Genomic DNA, 21303 nt, shown 5'->3' on the forward strand with positions numbered 1-21303 from the left:
GTGGACGGTAAAGGAAGATTGGTTGGTTTCAATTTGAAATATTTATGTCCCAGGGTTCCTCTCTCCATCAAATCAAATGGTATCATAGACAAGCTGGCATCTCTTTAAAAATAGCATGGAATAACATAGCTCATTTAAGAAAACATGCTCGTTTCTTGAGATTTTTTTTTATTATTACAAAGATTCACGTCCACCTATTCTCGCAGAGTGGAAAGAGGCATGAGGGTGAGGAACAAGGGTCAGAGAAGGGAGAGAGGAGGAGGAAGAATAGGGCAATTTTTTGAAATAAAGACCACACACTTGGTATTTTTTAAATTTCATTTCCAGGCTAACCTACTTTTTATTTAATGCAAATTACAGTACCAGTTAACTATTTCCGAACCGAGTCACACAGAACAAAACGTATTTACAAGGGGAATGGGGCGGGGGAAATAATAAAACATTAAGCATACTTTCCACAAAAAAAGTTTATATTTAAAATGAAAAAAAAAAATCAGTCACAGAGGCATTCAAGTAGTAATAATGTTATACAGGTTTTGCTTTTCCTTTAAATCAAGACAGATTTGCACAAGTGTATGCAATAGTTTGTATACAACCCACAGTCCTTAATATATATATATTTAGATTTCTGTTTTTAAGATGGAAGTGGTCACACTAATTGGTGTGTACAGGCCCAAGTGATCCATCAGCAACACATTAATGAACGCAAATTTTACAGGCAAGCAAATTATATATATATAAATATATTTTATATATATATATTAAAAATAAATTGAGAAAGACCAACACAAGGAAGCTACTTTTCTCGAGCTAACCCCTTAGGTACTGTTTTCCTTTCCTGTCGTTTTGCCATTATTGCAGTGTTGCAAAACGAAGCCAACTACGACCATAACCGGCCGAGAGCCCTGTGGAAATCAGCTGCCACCCCAGGGGTACCCGCTGGCAGTCTCCGGAAGGCAGAGTCCGGACCGAATACCCTACTGTGCTTTTCCTCACCGGCTTTTCCTTTTGCTCCGCGGTGGCTGAGGTTCCTAGTACAGGAGTACGAGTCTGACAGGCTGCTTGACTTCTGCTTTTCCAAGTACTGAAAACTGGGGGGGAATTTTAGGTTGCAAGTCGCAGGCACCTGCCATTATTTTAGGTAAAGCTTGGCTTCGAAATAAGGGGACAGAGTGTTCAGGGGTCTTCTACCAGTCAATTTTCTTTTGCAGGTAATTTTTTTTTTCTTTTTCCCTAGCAAGGTAGATAAGTTTAATAGTAGAGAACACCAGTGTCTTGATTGAGCGTCCATCAGGGGAGACAGACTGTGACCCAGCCCGGCTCAAGGACCCACTACGGCAGGGCTGATGCAAAGGACGCATCAAGACCACACTGGGTTAAAAAAGAAGCCCGAAAGAGTGTAAAAGAAGAGAGGGACAGCTCTGAGCAGACTGTCACCAACAGCTTGGCATCACTGACCTTCGTGTCACCAGAAAGAAAGTGCAGCCTCTGCTTCACTGGAATGAACACGAGATGCTTCGAAATAAAACAGCAACCTTTGGTTTGGTAAAGAGTTACGTGTTTTCCCATTCAAGACAATCTTATGTGGAATACTAACAAGGTAGTAAAACACAAGCAAACTAGTTTTAGAAACAAGGCCTTCGTGCTGGGCACAAGAAATCAAGAGTCATGTTAAACTTATCTCAAGTAAATAAAAGTGACTTCAGGGAAGGATGTGGGGGAAAAATAGGGAGAAGAAAGGGAACAGAAAGTCCTCCCGGCAGAAAAAACCACCGCAACAGTCTCCTACGGCGATGCCCAAATGCCAAACGCCTCCAAGCGCAGCAACCCTGCAGGATGTGGGGTTTTCCCTCCCTGGGGACCCTTTCCACTCGCCGCTGCCCCCGGCACAGACACAGCGAGGGTGGGAAGGCCGAGCCTCCTGGAAGCTGCCGCTGCCCAGATGCTCCTGGGTACAGGGTTGAGGGGAGAGACAAGCAAGATCTAAATGGGCTGCTAGGGCAAGGGTCCAAATGAAACCAGCTGCTGCTAGTGGGAGGAGGAGAGCAGGGTGGGCACCTTGGAGACTCCCAGAACAAAGCCACGGCTCCAATGAAATGAATGACGGTGGAGATGGTTTCTTTTCGATCCGCTACCAATCAGGGTATCACCGAAACCTTACAGCACTCAAAGAGTTAGAAAGCGGGGTGGGGAGGGGGGAGCAAAGATGTAGGTTTGGGGTAGGAAACATTGTTAATAAAGGAGGAGGAGAAAAAAATAAAAGGGAAATAAAATTCAAAAAATCATGGAAGCGAAGGCACTCCAAACTATATAGATACACTATACATCGCTAGAGTTATTGTTACAATAATACAGGCCGGTACCTACTGTACAGAGTTAAAACTATATGGCTTTAAAAAGCTCGTCTACATTTTGTCTGATTATTAAACAGAATCACTGCCCTGAACGGTAACTTTTTGCTCATTAATAACAGTTCCTGGGTCCACATATTTACATACAAAACAATAAAACTCAAAATTCAAAAACAACCAAAAATAATAATGTACAAGCTTGAATTTGGTGAGGAGCTTTGTTTTTTGTTGTTATTTTTCTGTGTTTTTTTTTTTTTTTTTCTTATTTACAAAAAAAGGTTGTTCAAAGACCTGGATCTAACTTGTATAAAAGAGTGTGTGATCCTGCTATGATCCTTGAAAACAGAAATAAAACCAGAGGGGCACCCCTGACCCTCCCCCCAGCCTAACACACACACGAGACACACACAGACGCCGGCACAGCCACAAAACCAGAGAGAAACGCTCTGACTCCCCTCCGCCAGTCTTTAACAAAAAAATGAAAAAGAAAAGCCACATGTCCTGGCACAAGCAGCATTTTTTCTTCAATATATTTTTATTACTTTTTTTTTTTTTTTTTAAAGAGTCTGTAATTTACTGCCTCCAAGTAACAGCGCCTGTGGCCAACGCTTCAGCAGTCTTGTCTATACAGCAGATCCATACCCTGCCACTGTCCTACTTTTTGAGTCTCCTGCATGAATTTGGATCACTGGGTCAACCAAGCCCCTTCACTTACCTTTCAGGACACTGACTAGCCGAGCGCATGTCTTAAGACGCTCTTCAGCCCTTTCTATTAAGTTGCAGGTAGGGATTTGGAAAGCCTTGTTTCTCAACGTGGGTGTGCTTTCCTTTGCAGCAAGCCAGAATGCAAAAAAGCTTTAAAACCTTTTTTTGTGTGTGTGTGCCCAACAGCAAATCGCCGAGTGGTATAACTTGAGGGTTTATTGGTTTCATGGTAGGTGGTCACTCACCTCTTCAATCAGCTCCTGCATCCCCAAACCCACCGCGTGCCAGGCAGGAGGGAGAGGGCAGAGCTTTTATCAGTTCCAGGGCTGCTAAGAGACAGTTTCCAAAAAATCCCACGTCAACAGCACAAAAGGTACAAGAAGAAACACACCGAGCTCGTGACCAAGCCCCTGCCGCCCCTGCGGCGGCCGAGCTTCCAAAGCCGCTACTGCCGGTTCCCCCCGGGCCACACGAGGTTCCGCGTGTTCCCGAAAAGCAACTGCTTGCCTTAGAGATCCGCGGGTCGAGGAACGGCTCGGTAAGCACCAAAGGCGACTACAGTTTCTCTGAAGAAGGATAAGGCTGGAGCGGACACCAACCACAAGCCTACCACAAGATCAGGTCTCCGAAAGTCTCGATTCCGCGCCGGGGCTGCATCCGGCCGCTCACCTGACCCTTTCGCAAGGAATATTGCTTTGACTTCAGGAAGAGAGACGTGGATGCTCGCACCGCACGCCGTCGCAGGGAGGAAACCTGGACCCTGAACTGATGGACTAGAACAAGCATTCACCTCACGCTTCAGTCAGACCGATTCAAGATCGTCGACAAAATAAAAAAAGCAGTATTGTATCTATGTATACATGTATATATTTATATAATATATATACACACACACTCATATAGAGCCAGCTTTCCTACAAGTCAGCAGGTACAAATTACCGTCAAGAGCATTCGGATGTGTATTTCAATATTCTACCAATGTAAAAACATAATGGCGACGTGGCAACACGCATCAATAAATAGAGATCAAAAAAAAAAAAAAAAGAAAAAGCAAGAGGTTAAAAAAGATGAAAATTAAATACAGATTCTACCTGTGGATTTAAAATCAGAACTATCAGAGAATGTGGCATCCTGCAAGTTAAAAGTGCAGTTAAAAAAAAAAGTATTACAAAATAAACCAGTAGCCTGTTACAGTTCACATTATAAACCCTGGTGTCCTTTTCCTGTATGCACCTTAGGAAAGGGAAGCCTGTTCACATCAAGAGCCAAGGAGGGGTGGGGAGAGAAAAAACCTATCCAAACACACTTTCACAGTGGCCACTTTCCAAAAAGTCCCTTAACATCCATCCACCAGCTAGGCGCCCCTGCCGAGGATTTTGTTCGTCCACTCTTCTCTGCTGAAGCTGGGAGCCGGCCCAAGACACGGAAAGCAGGAGCTCCGGCTGGGCAAAGGGGATGCCTCGGCAGAGCCGACCGCTGCCGTTCGTGCATGTGTGTGTATTATATTATATATCACCCACTTGGGCAAGACTTTTCCCACATGAAGCTGCAGATTTCCTCATCACTAGCACTGATTTTTAAAATGAAAGGCTTCCGCTAGCGGTTCAAGCCTTAGACACATGGCAAACCCTCCCCCCCACCCCATGGCAACCTATTTTCCTACCACGTCGCCTGCTCCCTGTCCCGAGCCAGGGCAGTTCTTCAGATAACCTGGGATATGGATTTGCTGACAAGAAACACTGAGCTCTGTTGAATGACCTCTGCTAAGCTCCCGACCAAATTCAAGCTGTGCACTACATCAAAGTCCGAAACTTCACTTAAAAAGAAAATAAAAAAAGAGGGTAAAAAAAAAAAAGAACTTCAGCAGAGAATGAGGTTTGGGATTTGTTTGTTTCGTTTTTTTCCTTCTTTCTGTTGTGGGAGGGGGTATGAGGCAAGAGTCCTGGTTCTGAAGTACACAACAGCAAACTTCCAACATGAAGAGATTGTCGAGGGGAGACATTGGTGTGTTGTATTGCTCCGCTTTCCCTCCTCCCCCCACCTAGTCCCCTGCCCTGGACACCCTGCAGAGTGAGAATACAATGAAACTGGTTTGTATTTATAGATATTTTACAAGGTTAAATAAGAACAACAATAATAATAATAAAAAATTGAACACTAAAATGAACAGGTTGGTTGGTTTGTTGTTTTGTTGGATTTTTTTTTCCTCTTTTTAATTTTCTTTCCAAATGTGACCAGTGTTGCTGAGCAAGACTCAAATTACTGGTGATTTTTCCTGTGCAGCTGGCTGCTTGGTACTGGTTCAGGTGGAGTTGGAGGCTGATGCTGTAGCTACACTATTGGTCTGAACTCGTTCTCCTGCATTAACATCTGCAAACAACAAACAAGAAGGGGAGAGAGAAAAAACAACCAGCATTACCTCCAAAACAGAGACACATTGGAAACAACAGCTATGACATTCTCCACAAGGGGAAACCCACAACTCCCACCTAGAAGGTGTTTGGTTAGGATGACTGCGCTGACTTCAGGACATGCAGAAGGAACAATCCAATGTGGGGAAAGATGGAAGATGGTCTTTAAGCAGGGCAAAAGCGACCTGGAGGGCTGAGGGCTGCGGGCTGGGCTCCAGCCGGTTCTGCACTTTGTGACACTGGCTGCGCAGTGCGAAGTCGCCCGTGTCACATCCCGTAACTGCAGGACAAGGCACACTGGCATTGCCAAAGGCAACACCAGTGTCTGTGGTCACTATAAGGTTTCACATTGGTGAATGTCAAAGTTTCACACTGTTAGTTAGTCCTTCTTACAATAAGTCTGCCTGTTAGTTGTGTGAATGAGCGCAGACAAGGAATGTGACAAGCCTGCTCCTCTGGCAGAAACAGCTGGTGTGCCAATGTGCAATTCATGCACTTGTTGCCTGAGAAAGTCTTTCAAGTCTGTTGCTGTTGCTCAACCCAAGTTGGATCTGCCACTCTCTGAACTGCTGAAGCAGCTTAACATCAAGGCCTGAAGCCAGTAATGAGGTTTATGCAAGCACATGATATGTTAGAGGATTGGATCTCTGCAGTAAATGCGTCTAACACCTTCTCAGGGAGGGACAGTGCTTCACAGAGAGACAAGTCACAGGATCAAGGGCACGTGTCAAAGTGCATTTCAAGAAAACAGAGGGTTTGCAAAGAAATACCAAAAGGAAATTAACTGTAACTGTGTTTTCATCAGCTGCATGCATCAGGAACTTCCTCTAGAAACTATTCTTAGTATTAGAAGAATAGGTAGGGGGAAAAAAACCGCATCAATTTCACCTGGATCCATTCTATATAGTATCTAATTAGCCAAATCAGAAAGACTATAAGATACTTATCTATAAGTAGGTAAACACCTAAACGTGTAAAATACAGGATGGGAAAGAGGTATTAAATGAGGTTTTCTCCAAGAGACTGTCAGTAAATTAAGTGGTGGGTGAAATTCATAAGATTAACTTCAAAGCTATTGATACTGCAACAGGAAAGAAAATCAGAAAGACTTATTATCTCGGTACAGAAGAGGGCAGACTGGGCAAACCATGTATTTGAAAAGACACATGGAAAAGGTTTCTAAAATGAAAGAACATATTGGGTGACCTCAGCCTGAAGGGCGGTGTGTCGAGCAGGAATTACCAGACATGACAAAACCCACCGGTGGGTGCTGGGTGCACAGTAACACTTCTCCATCACAGACGAGCTGGGCAATGCTCTACAGTCACCTGTTAGCCAAACCCCCTCCTCTTCAGCTACACTTACCTGAGCACAGCCACAAACAAAGGCAATGAACTGAATCATGGACCGCTTTGGCTCGGAAGGGACCTTAAAAAACACCCAGTTCCAACTTAATGGCCAAGGCCAGGGACACCTCCCACTAGAGCAGATTTCCCAAAGTCCCATCCATCCTGGCCTTGAACAGTTCCAGGGGCAGCCACAGATTTTCTGGACAACCTGTGCCAGTGCCTCATCAGTCTCACAGTAAAAAATTTCTTCCTTATCTAAACCTATCCTGTTTCAGAGTGAACCCATTTCCCCTTGTCCTAACACTTCATGTCCTTGTAAAAAGACCTTTCCTGTCTCTCTTGTAGGCCTCCTTTAGGTCCTGGAAGTTTCCTATATGGTTTTCCCAGAGCCTTCTCTTCTCTGGGCTGAACAGTCACAACTCTCTCAAGAGAGAGGCACTCCAGGCCGTGATAATCTAATCACCTTCCTCTGGACTTGCTCCAGCAGGTTCACATCCTTATGCTGGTGGCCACAGAGCTGGGCACAGCCCTTCAGGTGGGGTATCACAGACCAGAGTGAGGGGCAGAATCACCTCTCCTGACCTGCTGCCCAAGCTGCTTTTGATGCAGCCCAGGATACATTTGGCTTTCTGGGCTAGAACTAGATGTTGTCAACTCATGTCCAACCTCTCATCAACCAACACCCCCAAATCCTCCTCCTCACGGCTGCCCTCAATCCATTCTTTGCCTGGCCTGTATTTGTGCCTGGGGTGCCCTGACCCAGGGGCAGGTCTTGGTCCTGTTGAACTCAGGGAGTTTCACACAGGCCCCCCTCAAGCCTTCCAAGGTCCCTCTGGATGGCATCCCTTCCCTCCAGTCTGCCAACATGCTGGCTAGAAATGGGCAGCACTTGCTGAGTCACAAATTAAGTAACATTGACAACAGCTACAAAAATAGGAAATCAAACAATCAGCAGCATCCAGAAACACAACTGACAAGTGGGAAGAGAGGGTGATGCCTATTTGAAAAGGAAATGCTGCAAGGAATGTGTGGGAAGAAAGACAAATCATCCTGTGGGCAGAGGATGCCAGATGACTGCCCTGGGAGTTTCTGATTCCCTTTCATCTGACCCCAAATTAATTGCATCCCCTCCTTTACAAAGGAATGACCACCATGACAAAAACAAAGCTCATGCAATTAAAGCACCAAGGCAGCATGACAACAGTACCAGTGTTATGTGGGAAGCTGGTCTTGCAGGAGAGACACCCTCCTACGTGGAGAATTTCCCTGAAGGAGCAATTCCCAAATCCCACATGCATGCAGACCAAAAATGACCACAGAAAACAGAAGTGACCCAGCTAGCCAGATAATAGTTTCTACACTTTAAACTCTGACTATGCATGTTCTAGATTAATTTTCAAGTATGGATAAACTGCAGTTAATGCAACATCTGCTGGCAGCACCTGATGCGAGCAGTCCAGCTGGAGTCTATACTGTTGGCAAAGGATTTCTCTGTATGTGTACAAAAATGCTCACATTTCATTTGCTGAAATGAAACATGTCTTTTGATCTCAATTTCCTGAAGACAGTAGAGGCTGAAATTGTTATCATTACATTGCTACTACACAGAGATAAAGAAAAAAAGAGGGGATAGAGCTACTTCATGTAACATACACTCGTTTTCTGTCATCACTGTAACAGGGGAGTTCCTGAGAAATACATATGCCACATGTTAAAATAAATCAGGTGATGCAGGCCAAGAACATTTTCTTGGGGCTTTTCACAACAATATATACATATAGAATAGAGAAGTCCCCCCAGGCTGGGACAGAGTCCTTAAGGCTGAAAGAGTAAGCTCAAGGCTGCCCTGGCTCCAAGCCTGCAAGAAAATGCAGTATTTTAACATTTCAGCTTACTTGTTGACTGTGCTTCAACAGGACATTTGAGGAACAAAGGGGGGCTTATTCCAGCATCACTTTGCTCAAGCACCAGAAAAAGAGCACAACTGGAGTATGAGGTTCTCTGGACATTCATTTGGGCCTAAGAATGAAGGAATCTGTATTTGGGCCTAAGAGAAGGAAATCTAGGCCCTCAGCAATGCTGACAGAGGATAGCAAAGCCCTCCTGGGGAGCACAGCTAGGAGCTGGCATGCAGCTTTGTGGCATAGGACAGACAAGTGCCACACAGCTCAAGGTCAGGGCAGCCTCTATGTCCTGGACCACTGCCTGACACCTCTGCCTGTGCAGGCAAAGAAGCGTCATCAGGGTTTAAGTGCTAGCTGCTTCCAAAAGTTCTTTCAAACAGAGGGCAAAAGCTTCTCTCATCATTATAGAGAACTTCTTTTAATTCAGCTTTTCCCTCTAAGGAGTGCCTCAGCTTTCTTGGAGGGTATGTGACACTCCTTAAAAACCTCCTGAAAGGGAAGGACAGGCTACAGTTCAGAGAGCGACAGAGACACCAGCTCAGACTGAGAAAGCCCATTAGCACTGCTGACAGCATTAGCTGGGTGCATTTGTGATGCTGACAGGCTGTGCTGCTCATCTGCAAAGACACAGAAACAAAGCTACCACCAGCCTGGGAATCCTCACAGCATGAGGAAACAAGTGGAAGGAGGAGGATAGCCTGGTTTTCATATTGTGCCTGCCTATGGATGTAGAAATCCAGACTCTGAGCAAACCTGTCAAAATGGGCAAGTTTTACTTCTCTTGTCATGGATTCAACCCTGTTCTGAGCTTGTAGAACTCTGAGAGAATTGCTTGCCCATCTTCTCCTGGTTAAGAAATTCAAGTTCTTTAAAATTCCTTCAATGTGAATCCCACAAATGCACTAAATCTTCTTTAATGGAGCACTGTGGTGTTTTTCAACTACAACACACTGGCAGGTAACACCAGCTCTAATCTGTTTTGTTGCTGAAAGTTCAGTCACACCATTGCATTTGGGATTACACGGGATCAACGCAGCGGGATGCCTAAGACGATGACCCCAGAATCCCTGCTGGCACAATCTCCCTGTAGATGGCAATTATGCTCTTTCCATCTTAACACTGACTAAAGAGAGGTAGGTACTACTGCTGGCTGATCCAGAAGAAAAACGTAGTCACACAAGCAGATACACACTGCATTCAGCTTGGTCTGCAGGCTCCCCTCTTAGATGCTGCGGCTGCACAGTTATAAAAGCATCCTCTTCCTCCTCTAGCCATCCCTGGGAATACAACTGCACTGGCCTTTTTCATCAATGGCCAGCATAATTCACAGAAAGCTAGCACATCATTTCAAGCAGGGGCCAGTAAATCTCATCTTTTTTTTGCCTACACTTTGCTTTATACATGCCACTATGTCAGAGTGTTTCTCATAAATGTTTAGGAGAATTTAGTAATGCCAGAGCAGCAAGGCTACACACTCCCTCTGCAAAGCCAGGTTCCATTACTAGAGAAAGTACAGCTTTGCCTCAAGAGAAGAGGAAATTGACAACAAACATGGCTTTTTAACACTGCTTGCCAGAGAGGGGCACAAGTTATGCACTAGTAATGTGAATTACAGTTATATATTTGCTCTTCCCTTTATTGCTTTGAGAGCTACATTTTGCTGCATCATCGTCACTCAGAAAAGCAGTTTCTGAACCTGTTCTGCTTACTCACACCAACGTTTTGCAGAGAAGTCTCCTGCCTGTCAGGATGCCCTGGGTTAGCTGGGAGACTTGCTCCCACACTGCTTTAGCAGATACTGAGGAACTTAACATTTACTGATCTGGGAGGTGCAGGGGGTATAGAGAAAGAAGGGACTCCTTGTATGAAAATCTCTTGCTAAGTGTAGCATCAGCATGCAAAGCAAAACAGATTAAAAGAACCTCAACAGGACCTAATCCTAAACATCATAACTCTGATGACATTCCCACCACCTGCTGTGAGAAACCCACATCATGTAGGAAACAACCAACTGTAGAAAGCCAGAGCTGTGCAATACAAAACTTAATTTCACAATTTCTTTCAAATCAGCAAGGTTATTATTTTTAGTTCTGAACCACAAATAGGAGCACATATACCAACTCAGTGCAGTGCTTGCAAACAGAAGCTTTAAAAATGTTGACATCAATAATATGGGATCGGTTGGGGTTTTTTGGCCTTTTTTTTTTACTACTTCATATTTAGGACTTGGACTAACACATTTTCTCCCTATACAAGCCCTTGAAAAGTGCTGAGTAAAAACAGATTTCTTAACCCCATTAATTCCTCAAGACTTGTGTCTTGGTGGAGAGAACTCCTTAAAGACATGAAAGGGATATTAGGTAAAACAATATTTTTCAGAAAGGCTTGAAATAATTTTCCATGTTTGTACTTTATACTTTTTAATCACTTTTACTACTTTATCTGTTTTCTCACTTGTTGTTGAGCAACAGATGCACATAAGAGGCAAACAGAGAACATGACTATTTGCAAAATACTGCCAAGTGTATGAAACAAACATAGTACATTTGAAAATAGCAGTTTTGCTTTCTCCTAAATTCAGAGTACATAAATGGTACAAGTTGTGCCTTTAATCTACTGCTGCTGCCATTTCAGAGAGATATCTCATCTTTCAAACCTGCTGCATCTGTCCCAAAGTATGAAAATTCTCTCTGTACAGCACTGGCTGGACCAAGTGCATCTAATATCAGGTAACTGTCCAGCACATCAACCAGCAAATGCTTTCCTGCACATTTCAAGAGCAGCTTTTGAAGCAGGCCTTCTCCTCATCAGCTATCCCATGCTAAGGAAGTGCCCTGCACTGCAAAAAGGCTGACAGCCCTTGTGGGCTGGGGCTGATGTGCATGCAGGACATGTGGAAGCACACCTGTTTTACAGCCTGCCTTTGGTTGCCCAAGCGCCAAGAAAGCCTCTGGTGTGCTGAATCAGGGCTGACTCAGAGGAAGAATGCCATGTACTGAATCACCTTTGCCACATCCTGCAGCACCTGGGAGTTTCTTTGGGAGTGTCCCAACTGGTATTACCAGGCGTTAAAACTTTCACTGGAAACAGAATACAATACGGCGTGGCTAAAGGCCAACAGGGAGCTTTCAAAAGGTTTCTGACAGAAACCAGAAAGAGCAGGAGGCAAACAAAAAATTCAGTCCGTGCTGGCCAAAACACAAAAATATCTGCCTTGTGCCTGAAGATGACACAAGCAAAGTCAGTAGGAAGCAACTGCAACTACTAAGATGAGGCAGCGAGCATGCTGACTGAACTCCCTAACTAGACTTTTAGATGCCAATGCCCTTAGGGAAAAATGCTCTTCATCCACACTACACAGAGGCGCCATGCTCTGAGATAGCTGCTTCTTTTTTTTCTAGACATCACAACTCATTCACCAACTCAGTTAATTTCAGGATGGCTCAGAGCACAGATATTAGGTGCAAACCAACCACGAGAAGGACCAACAAATAAAGCAATCAAATGCAAGTTTGAGTGGCTTGGGGTGAGATTCGGGTTGGTGACCACAGCTGGCACACAAATGACCACCTACCAAAACCAAGGTTCAGGTCTCTTCCTCCCTGTTCACTTTGTGGGCTGAGGTGGCTCGTGGGCCTCGGCAGAGGGAAGGTGCCTAGGCAGTGGGAAGGAGGATGGGGAGGGAAGGAGGCAGGCAGTTGCATGGTCTCACCTGAGGCTGCTGTAGCATTTGTAGGGGTTGAAGCAGCTGCTTGGTTCCGGGCATGAGCAGGGATGAGGACCGAAGCCAGAGATGGGTTACTTGACAGTTCTGGAGGGGAGGTGGAACAAACAGTTAGCTCATCATCCACAAAGTGCTCCACATGCAGGATCAGCTCCTAGGGTTTCCCCCTGTAACGGCACCTCAGGTGAAATACATGCCCTTACAGCCCAAGGTCACGTTACATTTTCTTCTTTGCCAACCAGCGAGAGGAAACCACAGTGATATTTAGCAAGGCAGTCTCCAGAGCAAGACTGCCAAAACTACATATAGTGCTGCAAAGGCATTATTTCCTAGAGAAAGACAGTGGCTTGGGAGTGAGCAAAGAACCAGCCAAGCCTGTACCTTGTCAATGGCCTGATAATGCTGCTTCCTTCTGAGCACTGGAGAAGGATCCCCTTCTTCACAAGCCCACCTGCAATCAGTCCCAGGGAGAAGGCTGATAACAGTGGTGCTGCTTTGGGCACTGGTTCAGCAAGCAAGCAGCTGCAACAGTTGCTCCAAGAGCTTCAGGGATTAGTTCTTTGGCTCACTCAAGCATAATTTTTTCTCAAGGACCCAGGAACCCAAGACCAATCTCTCACAGCAGTCTCCTTGAGCGAGGCCAAGAAGAGGTAATGTATCCTTTAAAAGGACAGGGAAAGGCAAAGGGAATTGGTCAGCTGGGCAATTTAAACGGACAACAAAATGATGCAATCATTCTGTCTGAAGACATTAACCAGGGAAAAAATAGTCATGTCTTTTAGGCTCCAAATCTAATATAGCTTCAGTGTGTATCAGAATGAGAAATAAGCATCTTACAGCCACAACTGTGGGAGGATTAAGGGCAACACACTGCCAATAAATGACAATCTTCTGGCACCCTTTCAAGAGAATCTAGTGCCTCACAGAAGGTGGGACTGAGCCGAGACAAGACAGGTCCTGTTTGTTTCAGAAACAGGAGTGACTGGCTGTCTCCTGAGAAAGCAACATCCGGTAAAAAAGGATGTGAACAGTCACCTCACAGAAGGAGACTGATGACTTTTGGAGCTCCAGGAGGTCATCTGGAGGAGAACTGAGAACAGGAGAACAGACAGCTCTTTACGCAAGATCTCCAGATAGCACAGGCTGTACAGAAGCCCGGCCAAATCGTGGCATAGGTTCAGTAAGGCGCTTTTGGACAGTCTCAAATTATTTGGGCTCATTTTTAAGAGGCTATTGCTATTTTTTAATGCTAACTTTAAACTCAGGGCCTAAAAGGAGCAGCAGTCCACTTGCTGATTTTTTTTTTCTCTGCTGTTACATTAAGTTTCATTACTGCTGGGAAGGCAAGAGGCAGAAGACTCCCCTCATTACAAGCCTCTTATTATTACACATTTTAAGATAGTGTTTCAGCACTTATGAATGCAAGCAGGTTGCTACACTACCTGCAACCCATCTAATCTATCTTGCAATACTCCATTCAGGTCTAAGCAGACCTAGCCAGTCCTTTTAGAAAGCCTCAGTACTCACAGCACGGGTATAAATACAAAATCCTCAATTCATGTGGGAGTAATTCAGAATTCATATATTCATAGTGTTATGCAGAATTTGTGACTCTCCATTTTAAGTGGAAAAATAAACTGAAGAAACATGAAACCTTACATGTCAAACTGGAACACCAGTTATAAACCTATACTTCAATGCTATCTTGAGTATTAGCTGCTTTGTGCTAGAAAACTTTGCTCCCTTAGTATTTTTTTCCCAGATCTGTTGTTACTGGGAACCTACTCCTTACATTGCTCTTTTGCAAGTTTCTATCACCTCTGCATTATTTTCTGCTCATCACTCGAAACAATATGGGGCTGTGATCCAAACAAAAGTAGAACTAAAACAAGGAAACCCCATGACACTTGCTACCTTCTGGTGCGGCACAGTGCCTCGAGGTGCAGCTACAGACTGTCAGTGTTGCTGTAGCCCAAGAACCAATTGATCAGACAGAACACCACCCCTGCACAGTCACACTCACCCCCTTCTCATTCCTCCTTCATCTAATGTTATCAGAACACCTCCTTTTGCATTGTGGCAATAATAATGACTTTTTGTTGTGTTTAATGTAAGTGCAGCCATTTCTCTGAAGCTACCTTAAGGAACTTTCAAAAAGTCTAGAAGACTTTATGATCCTGTTCCCTTCTCAAACCGCACATTATCTTTCTTGATATGAAGTTTCTTAAATTCAGCATACTCTGAATGTCTTGAACTTAAGAGAAGCAGGCCAATTCAGAGGAGATACAAACAAAGTGGACTCTTTTGGTTGAAGTTTAATAGCAGCTTTGCTTGAGAACTTGGTGAATTTTTTGCTATAATGTATTTTTGCACCTATCCCATCTCTAAGCATGAGACATGGCAATGTCTCATGACATTGAGATGAAAGACTGACCTGTGATTATCTGCAGTCTACAAAATACTGAGAATCTTTGTCCTTAGTGATCTCCCCCACAGTTGGGCAGGGTGTTCAACTGTAGCCTGGTTATGGAAACCAAATGTGCAATTCAAGGCTGGGTTAATTACAATCAGTACAGCTGCAAGAAGGTATTGTGGTCAAGGCAATCTAGACAGAAGTTTTCAATATCATGATGTGAACAGAGCAGCTATCACAATTTGTTTATGAGACCCAACTCCTATCCACATCACCTGGGAGAACACCTCTGCCTTTCTGCTGATCAAATCATACCATTTGCAGCCACTTAAGATCTCCAAGAAGGAGCAGGAATGAAAATTTTTCTAGAAGACCAGATCACCTTCATTCTCCAAACACAAAAAAATGCCTGGTGTTGGGAAACAGCGCAGTGTTCTTTTTCAGTATTATTTTACTTGATATATCAACACTTCAAGAATTCCCTGGAAGAATTATTCTTCTACCATGTTTTTGGGTTTTTTTGTCACAACAACAAACTTTTCCTTATATATACACATAAACACATGCATATATATCTCTCTAAATAAAAAAAAAAAAAAAAGAAGGATCACAAGCTAGGGTCATTAAAAATATAAACAAACAAAAATCCCAATGCATTCCCCCTTCAAATAAAAAAGTAATTTATCTTTGAGAAGCATGATAACCATTCCTAAGTGCTGAATCACTGAAATAATTTTACAGTCTTCAGTGGCCAACATGGAGTGATATTAACTTTTGTGATGTAGCACAATTGCTGATATGTTACAAGCAGTTTACGAAATGGCAGTCATTTCAGACTATTTGAAAATGTGGCTTCTAAGAGAAAAATTGCTTTTTGTCTTGCAGATCTAAAAGTCTAACTGAATTGCAGCTCTGTGGCTAGTAGAGACACTTCCTTAGCCAAAACAACTTTTTCAGAACTCAATTATCATAAAATGCTAATTTAAACAAATTAAGAGAAACTTACAGGCAAGACATTACAAATGACAATGGTCTCTTCAACAGATTTAATCTCTAAGATAAACACCCACATGCCCCACAACTACAGTGGCTGCCAAAGACCATGATCTTGATCTTCCCTATACCCTCACTGCTCTTTTTTTAGACTCTATCTGAGCAGCATCAGTGCCCAGGTCAGTAGATTTAGTATGATGTTTAATTTCTTTTTGAAAATCAGTCCAATGCCTTAATGGTCAGATTTATCTTGTCATTTCTAACAGTTTTGCCTTCAAGCCCTCTGCAGTCATGGGTTTCAGGCAACTGGATACAGCCAAATCAAACACTTCTAGAACTTAATATTGCCTGTTGAAAACAAATGCTATTTAAAACAAAATTGTCTTTCATTACTTTTTAAATTACCACAGATGACTTAACATGACTCATTATCCATCTAACAATCTGTTTCCCAGTTGGGATTTCTGCTCTAGAGCAGCCAATTTTATGGAACCTTGCACAGTAAAAACCAGAGAACTAGGACTTAACAGTAGTCACAGAAGGAGCAAAAGCTTCTTGTATATCTTGAGTTCAGAGTCAGGACTGCTGTATATTTATCAACTACAAAGTTCTTCAAATCCCTGTGCAAAGCAGCGTATTGAAGTATTTAAAAATAACTCTGGTTTGGGGTTTTTTTTGAGTTTGACTGGTCACCTGTAACAGAGCTTGTTTGGAAATGCATTAATGATCAGCCTGTGTCCTGCCTTCCCCTTATAGATGGTAAAACCGGCACCTGTAGATGACAGAAATTTGCTTTTTTTAACTTAAGGAAATTGCTCCACAGGAACTGTTTTCTCTTACCATTCCCAAGAGTCGCTTTGTGAGGGAGGGCACATGAGCTCCTTAGGATGGCAAAAGAGGAGCTTTAAACTTGTTTGAGCATTAGGGTAACTTATCCAGCAGCTTCTACAGAATTTGAGGGGAACCAGGGACACACTCCCAATACATAGAACTGTTTTTCCCCTAAGAAAAACATTTTGAATTGACTCATTATAAAGCTTCCCAACTTTTTAAAAAACCTTGTTTCTGTGTAGTAGGTAAGTTCAATCTTAATGCCATCATGAAACAATTAATCAATACTTTCAAAAAGAACAGGGGTGAAGCTGTATTTAAGATCCTGGGATCGAAAGTATTTTAGATGGCTTCAGAAACTACTGAAGATGACCTTAGAGGGGCAAAACAAAAGGCAATCCAGGAGAATAAGGAAGCACTTGTAACATAACTACTACTTTTCTAACAACAGATATAGAAATCAGCACAGAGGACAGTGATCTGGAAGCACAAGCTATTTACTTGACCACTTTAATGTGTTTACACTTCATAAATGGCCTTTTTTTTTCCCCCCAAATAAAAAGGCTCCACAAGTGGAAGGAGAGAGAGAGCTGTTTCACATTTGGGCAGAAGGGCACGGCATGCACTAAAGAGTTTGAAAAATGACATTGACGCTAAATGGGCCAAAAGGTGTTTTCTAGACTTTCAACAGAAAATGCATACAGAACTATTCTTACTCAAAGGGTGAGAGTTGGCAGCTAATCACTTAAAGAAAAACAACAGAAAAAATGCTCCAAAATTAATTACAAGCATACTTGTATGCCATACTTCTCACATGTTCTGTCTTGGCAGGCAAAACTATTTTGGGGGGTAGCAATTTTACATTTCTGACTTCTGTAGAAAAAAATAGATGAATGGTTTTAAAATCTGATACCAGCCTGGCTTCAAATAAAAAAGTTAGTTGTACATTTATTTTTACAGTTTCTAAATAACTGAGTCAGTGTAATGCCAGATGAACTGTACAGCATATTAAATCTGGACAGTAAAGCATCTGTATTTATCTTGCGTCCAGAATCAAAATGGGCAGGAACACTACAAACCTCTCTGCCAAACCTACCATACGTTACTACTTGGCCATGGTGTTTCAGGTATGAAGAAGCAGGTCCATCTCTAAATCATATTGTAACCTGCATGGTTCACTGACTGTGGTATTTCACACAAAGCCATCAGCCCGGCTGCAGACTCTGAGCTATTCATATTCATACTCTGCAGACACATGCTGTAAGCATGTAATCCTTCCTGATGCAATCCAGTAACAACCACCCTCAGGACCTCAGCAAAACTGAATTGGAGGAACCAAGACTCTGAAAATCCTGTAACTTCAAGACCCTTTCCTCTTCTTTCGAAAAGGACAGCTGGTTATGCAATTACTTAAATAACTTAGTACCACTCAGAGATTTTTACTTCCAAGGGAGTAACATCTGCTCTACAACCAACATTTATCTCACTACTTCCTCCTACAGAAGGGATCCTTCAATGCTCTCAGGCTACCTTGAGTGGTGAAATTGAAGAGTGCAGGTTTATCTCGCCCGTTTGGTAACTTGACGTTTGGGTCCCGTAGTTCATCGAAGAAAGCGTGCGCACAGGCCTCCAGCGGAGTCAGGCGGGCGGTGGGGGTGTACTCCAGCAGGCGGCTACATAGCGCAATCGCTTCGGGGGGAGTGCGGGGCCGGAAGACCTGTGGGGACAACGAGAAAACAAGCAAGGAGAAACACGTTGTCTGGCTAGGTCTCGTCTCTTTGTTGACCAGAAGCAAGTCAGAGCAATTAAACCTCTCATTGCCCAGCAAGCTGGAACAAACTTGCGGTTTGTGCTAATCAAAGTCCTGCAGTAAGTGTGGGAAAATCCATTCCTGGGGTTGAGAAAGGGTTAATTGCAACGCCTTGCACTAGAGTGAAGGTGCAATGCCAGCAAGAGACTTCATGAGAGCGCACTCAGAAAAACAACTTTGAGAATGAAGGGGAAACTCATTCAAAGATCATGACAAACACACACAGGTGCTACCAGCCATGCATATGGGGTGGAGTGAAGGTGGGTAAGAAGGTTCAAAATGAGCAGGATTCACTGAATGTAAAAATATAATAGAGCCCCGCTATGGTTTTGGGTTGGGGTTTTTCTGGCTAGCAAAGGAAGTCTAACTAACATGGACTTTTGCAGGCAGGCAGGTCAGACTGTTGCTATGGAGGCTGCTGTTCAGCTTTGGAGAACAACAAGGAAAGCACGGGTGGGGTGCAGGAAATGTCTAGCTCCAATTTGTAAGTTACTCCTGCTGTGACCTTATTCTGGCAAGCTACTCCTGTAAGTTTATAGGGATAATTCCGGCACATTTGGTATTTATAAGGACAGCTGAAAATGGTGTCAAGAAAACCAACTATTTTAGTCTAACAGATTTTCAATTTGAGTGATTACAAAAACTGCAGCTTTGTTTTAAGCCTCTAAGAATGGTTCTAGGTTCTACCCACTGCTAACCACACTCTCTATGCTCCTTTCTTATTCCATTATAAGCAAAATAGGAGTTAATCATGTACATGACCTGGATGGCCTCCTCGCGCACTTGTCTCTTGCTGTGTTACAGGTAAAATGCAGTCTGGGGTAAAGGGAGTAGGGTGGGCACAAGTGTTAAATTCTGATGCCAGCATTTTTTTGGTAAAAATTGAGATAATGCAAAATGCCTTTGAACCAGTGCAGTGTGAACTCAAGCCACATAGCACCAAGAAGAGAAAGGGGGGAAAAAGAAATTAAAAAAAAAAAAAAAAAAATCATGGGACATGCTAGTTATTCACAGATGAAAAAGCATAGACACTCCTTTAGGAGGTTTAAAAGCAGGCATATATGCTCTCTTGAATGAGAATCAAGCACAAAAGCCAAGTTCTGCAGCGACTGAAATCTCCTGCCCCTGGTACCCAGCTGGGCCAACAGCACTGGGTTTGCTGCAGTGTGTGCTGTGCTAACTAACTTGAGCGGCAAGGAATCCTGACTAGCTAAGTCAGGGTGCCATGTACAGGAAGACCTGACTTTGTTTCTACTACCAGGTAATTTCACAACAAACTGCAGAAGTTTTCACACAAGGCCTATAATGACAAAAAGAAAGGCTTTAGCTTAACACTGCTGGCAGAGAGCCTGTACTGACCACTGTGTTACTGAAAAGGCAGCAGAAGCTGCTTTGTGCCCACTGCCTGCGGAGCTTGTGACCACAGCACACAGAGGATGTAATTATTACTCCCAAGTCACAGCCTGACCAGAACAAAATCCAAGACTGTCTCCAGTTAAAAAAAAAATAAGCCTTCTGACTTCCCCCCACCTCCACACAGTAAGTAGCACAAATGTGTATGTCTTGAGGTAAACCCACAGATGTGAAGTTGTTCTGTATTTAACGGAGAGGTAAAATTACTGAGGTCTCCCTGATGCACCTTCACAGTAATATTTTAACAAGTTTGATTTATCACAGCTGGAAACTTTAGTACTTCACTCTTAACTGTGTTTTTCTCCTCAGTACAGCTCACATATAAGCCATTATACAAATTTTAAAAAGAAAACAGTTTTATTTCCTTAAGGCAAAGATGACAAGCCCTTATATTGAGAAAATTAGTAGGCAGACAGTTACAAATCTGACATATGTAAAAGGAGTACTTGCTTGTCCACCCAAACTCTTCATTTTCAAGTCCTTGAAACCCTAACATGTTTCTTAAACCCTGTTATGAACTGCTCAGCCTGCTTTTGGATCTGGAATTAGTCATTTGGGGTAGGCAGTTCCCAAAGTCTGCCCTAACTGCTTCAAACCAGGAAGGGGAAAAAACCCAAGAAACATTAGGAGGGCTCACACAGCCTTCCCCTGCAACAAGTGGTGACTAACACGTGAAGTAAGTTACAGGTCTGTGCCCATCTCATCTCTATCAGCTTGTGTTACATTCACCTGGCTCCTGCCTCAATGATGTAGTTTGAACTTAATTATTCCACTTCTAGCATTTGTCTCCTTTTTTTTCAAGGCTAGGCCTAGTAATTTGAAAAAATATTTAAGTACATACCCGTACTCCTGAGGTGAAATGTCCTGTTCCTGACGAGTCCTAAAGATGATAATGCAGTGAAATAATCCAAACAGGGGTAGTCAATCCAAAAGAGAATAGTCCAGCAAGGAAAAATATAGCCAATATTATAAGAAATCCATGGTGTGGGGGACATAGTAAATGTTTATACAATTAGAAACTTTAAACATCAGTCTCCATAGCAGCAAGTCCAACTTCACCACATTGTATGCCAAAAAAATCGATTGTGCAATGGTGAGGCATAGTATAGAAACATTGCTATATGAAATTTATGTTCCAATGCCAGTGCATTTACTAAAAAAATAAAAAAAATTGAAATCAAAACTCTAACTTGAACTAAAAGGGTAATTGAAATTGCCATAATAAGGAATTTTCAATCCTCGGTCCTGGATATAAATGTCCACAGAACCAAGTGGCCAGATTATTATGTCTCCAAAGATGCATCCCACTTGTAAATCTGTCCCAGACACACAATATAAACTTTTGGATGGTTTTTGGGTTTTTTCTCAAAAAACCCCAAATCCCTAGCAATTTGTAATT

General features: G+C 43.1%; 1 protein-coding gene across 2 annotated transcripts in view; it reads right to left on the reverse strand.

Annotated features, from left to right (window-relative positions):
* Window positions 1–304: 304 nt before the first annotated feature.
* GSK3B (glycogen synthase kinase 3 beta) overlaps window positions 305–21303 on the reverse strand; it is a 148489-nt gene continuing 127490 nt past the window's right edge. Inside the window, exons 9-12 of one of the 2 annotated variants that reach the window (XM_009102589.4) lie at window positions 20746–20784; window positions 18212–18398; window positions 12433–12531; window positions 305–5426 (exon numbers count right to left, since the gene is read on the reverse strand). In XM_009102589.4, coding sequence (XP_009100837.1) covers window positions 5359–5426; window positions 12433–12531; window positions 18212–18398; window positions 20746–20784 — 393 coding nt within the window. In that variant the 3' untranslated portion in view covers window positions 305–5358. The remainder of the gene's footprint in view (window positions 5427–12432; window positions 12532–18211; window positions 18399–20745; window positions 20785–21303) is intronic. The other variant, XM_009102590.4, reaches the window with a different exon arrangement.

The sequence above is a fragment of the Serinus canaria genome, chromosome 1 (genome assembly GCF_022539315.1).
Source record: "Serinus canaria isolate serCan28SL12 chromosome 1, serCan2020, whole genome shotgun sequence".
Lineage (NCBI taxonomy): Eukaryota > Metazoa > Chordata > Aves > Passeriformes > Fringillidae > Serinus > Serinus canaria.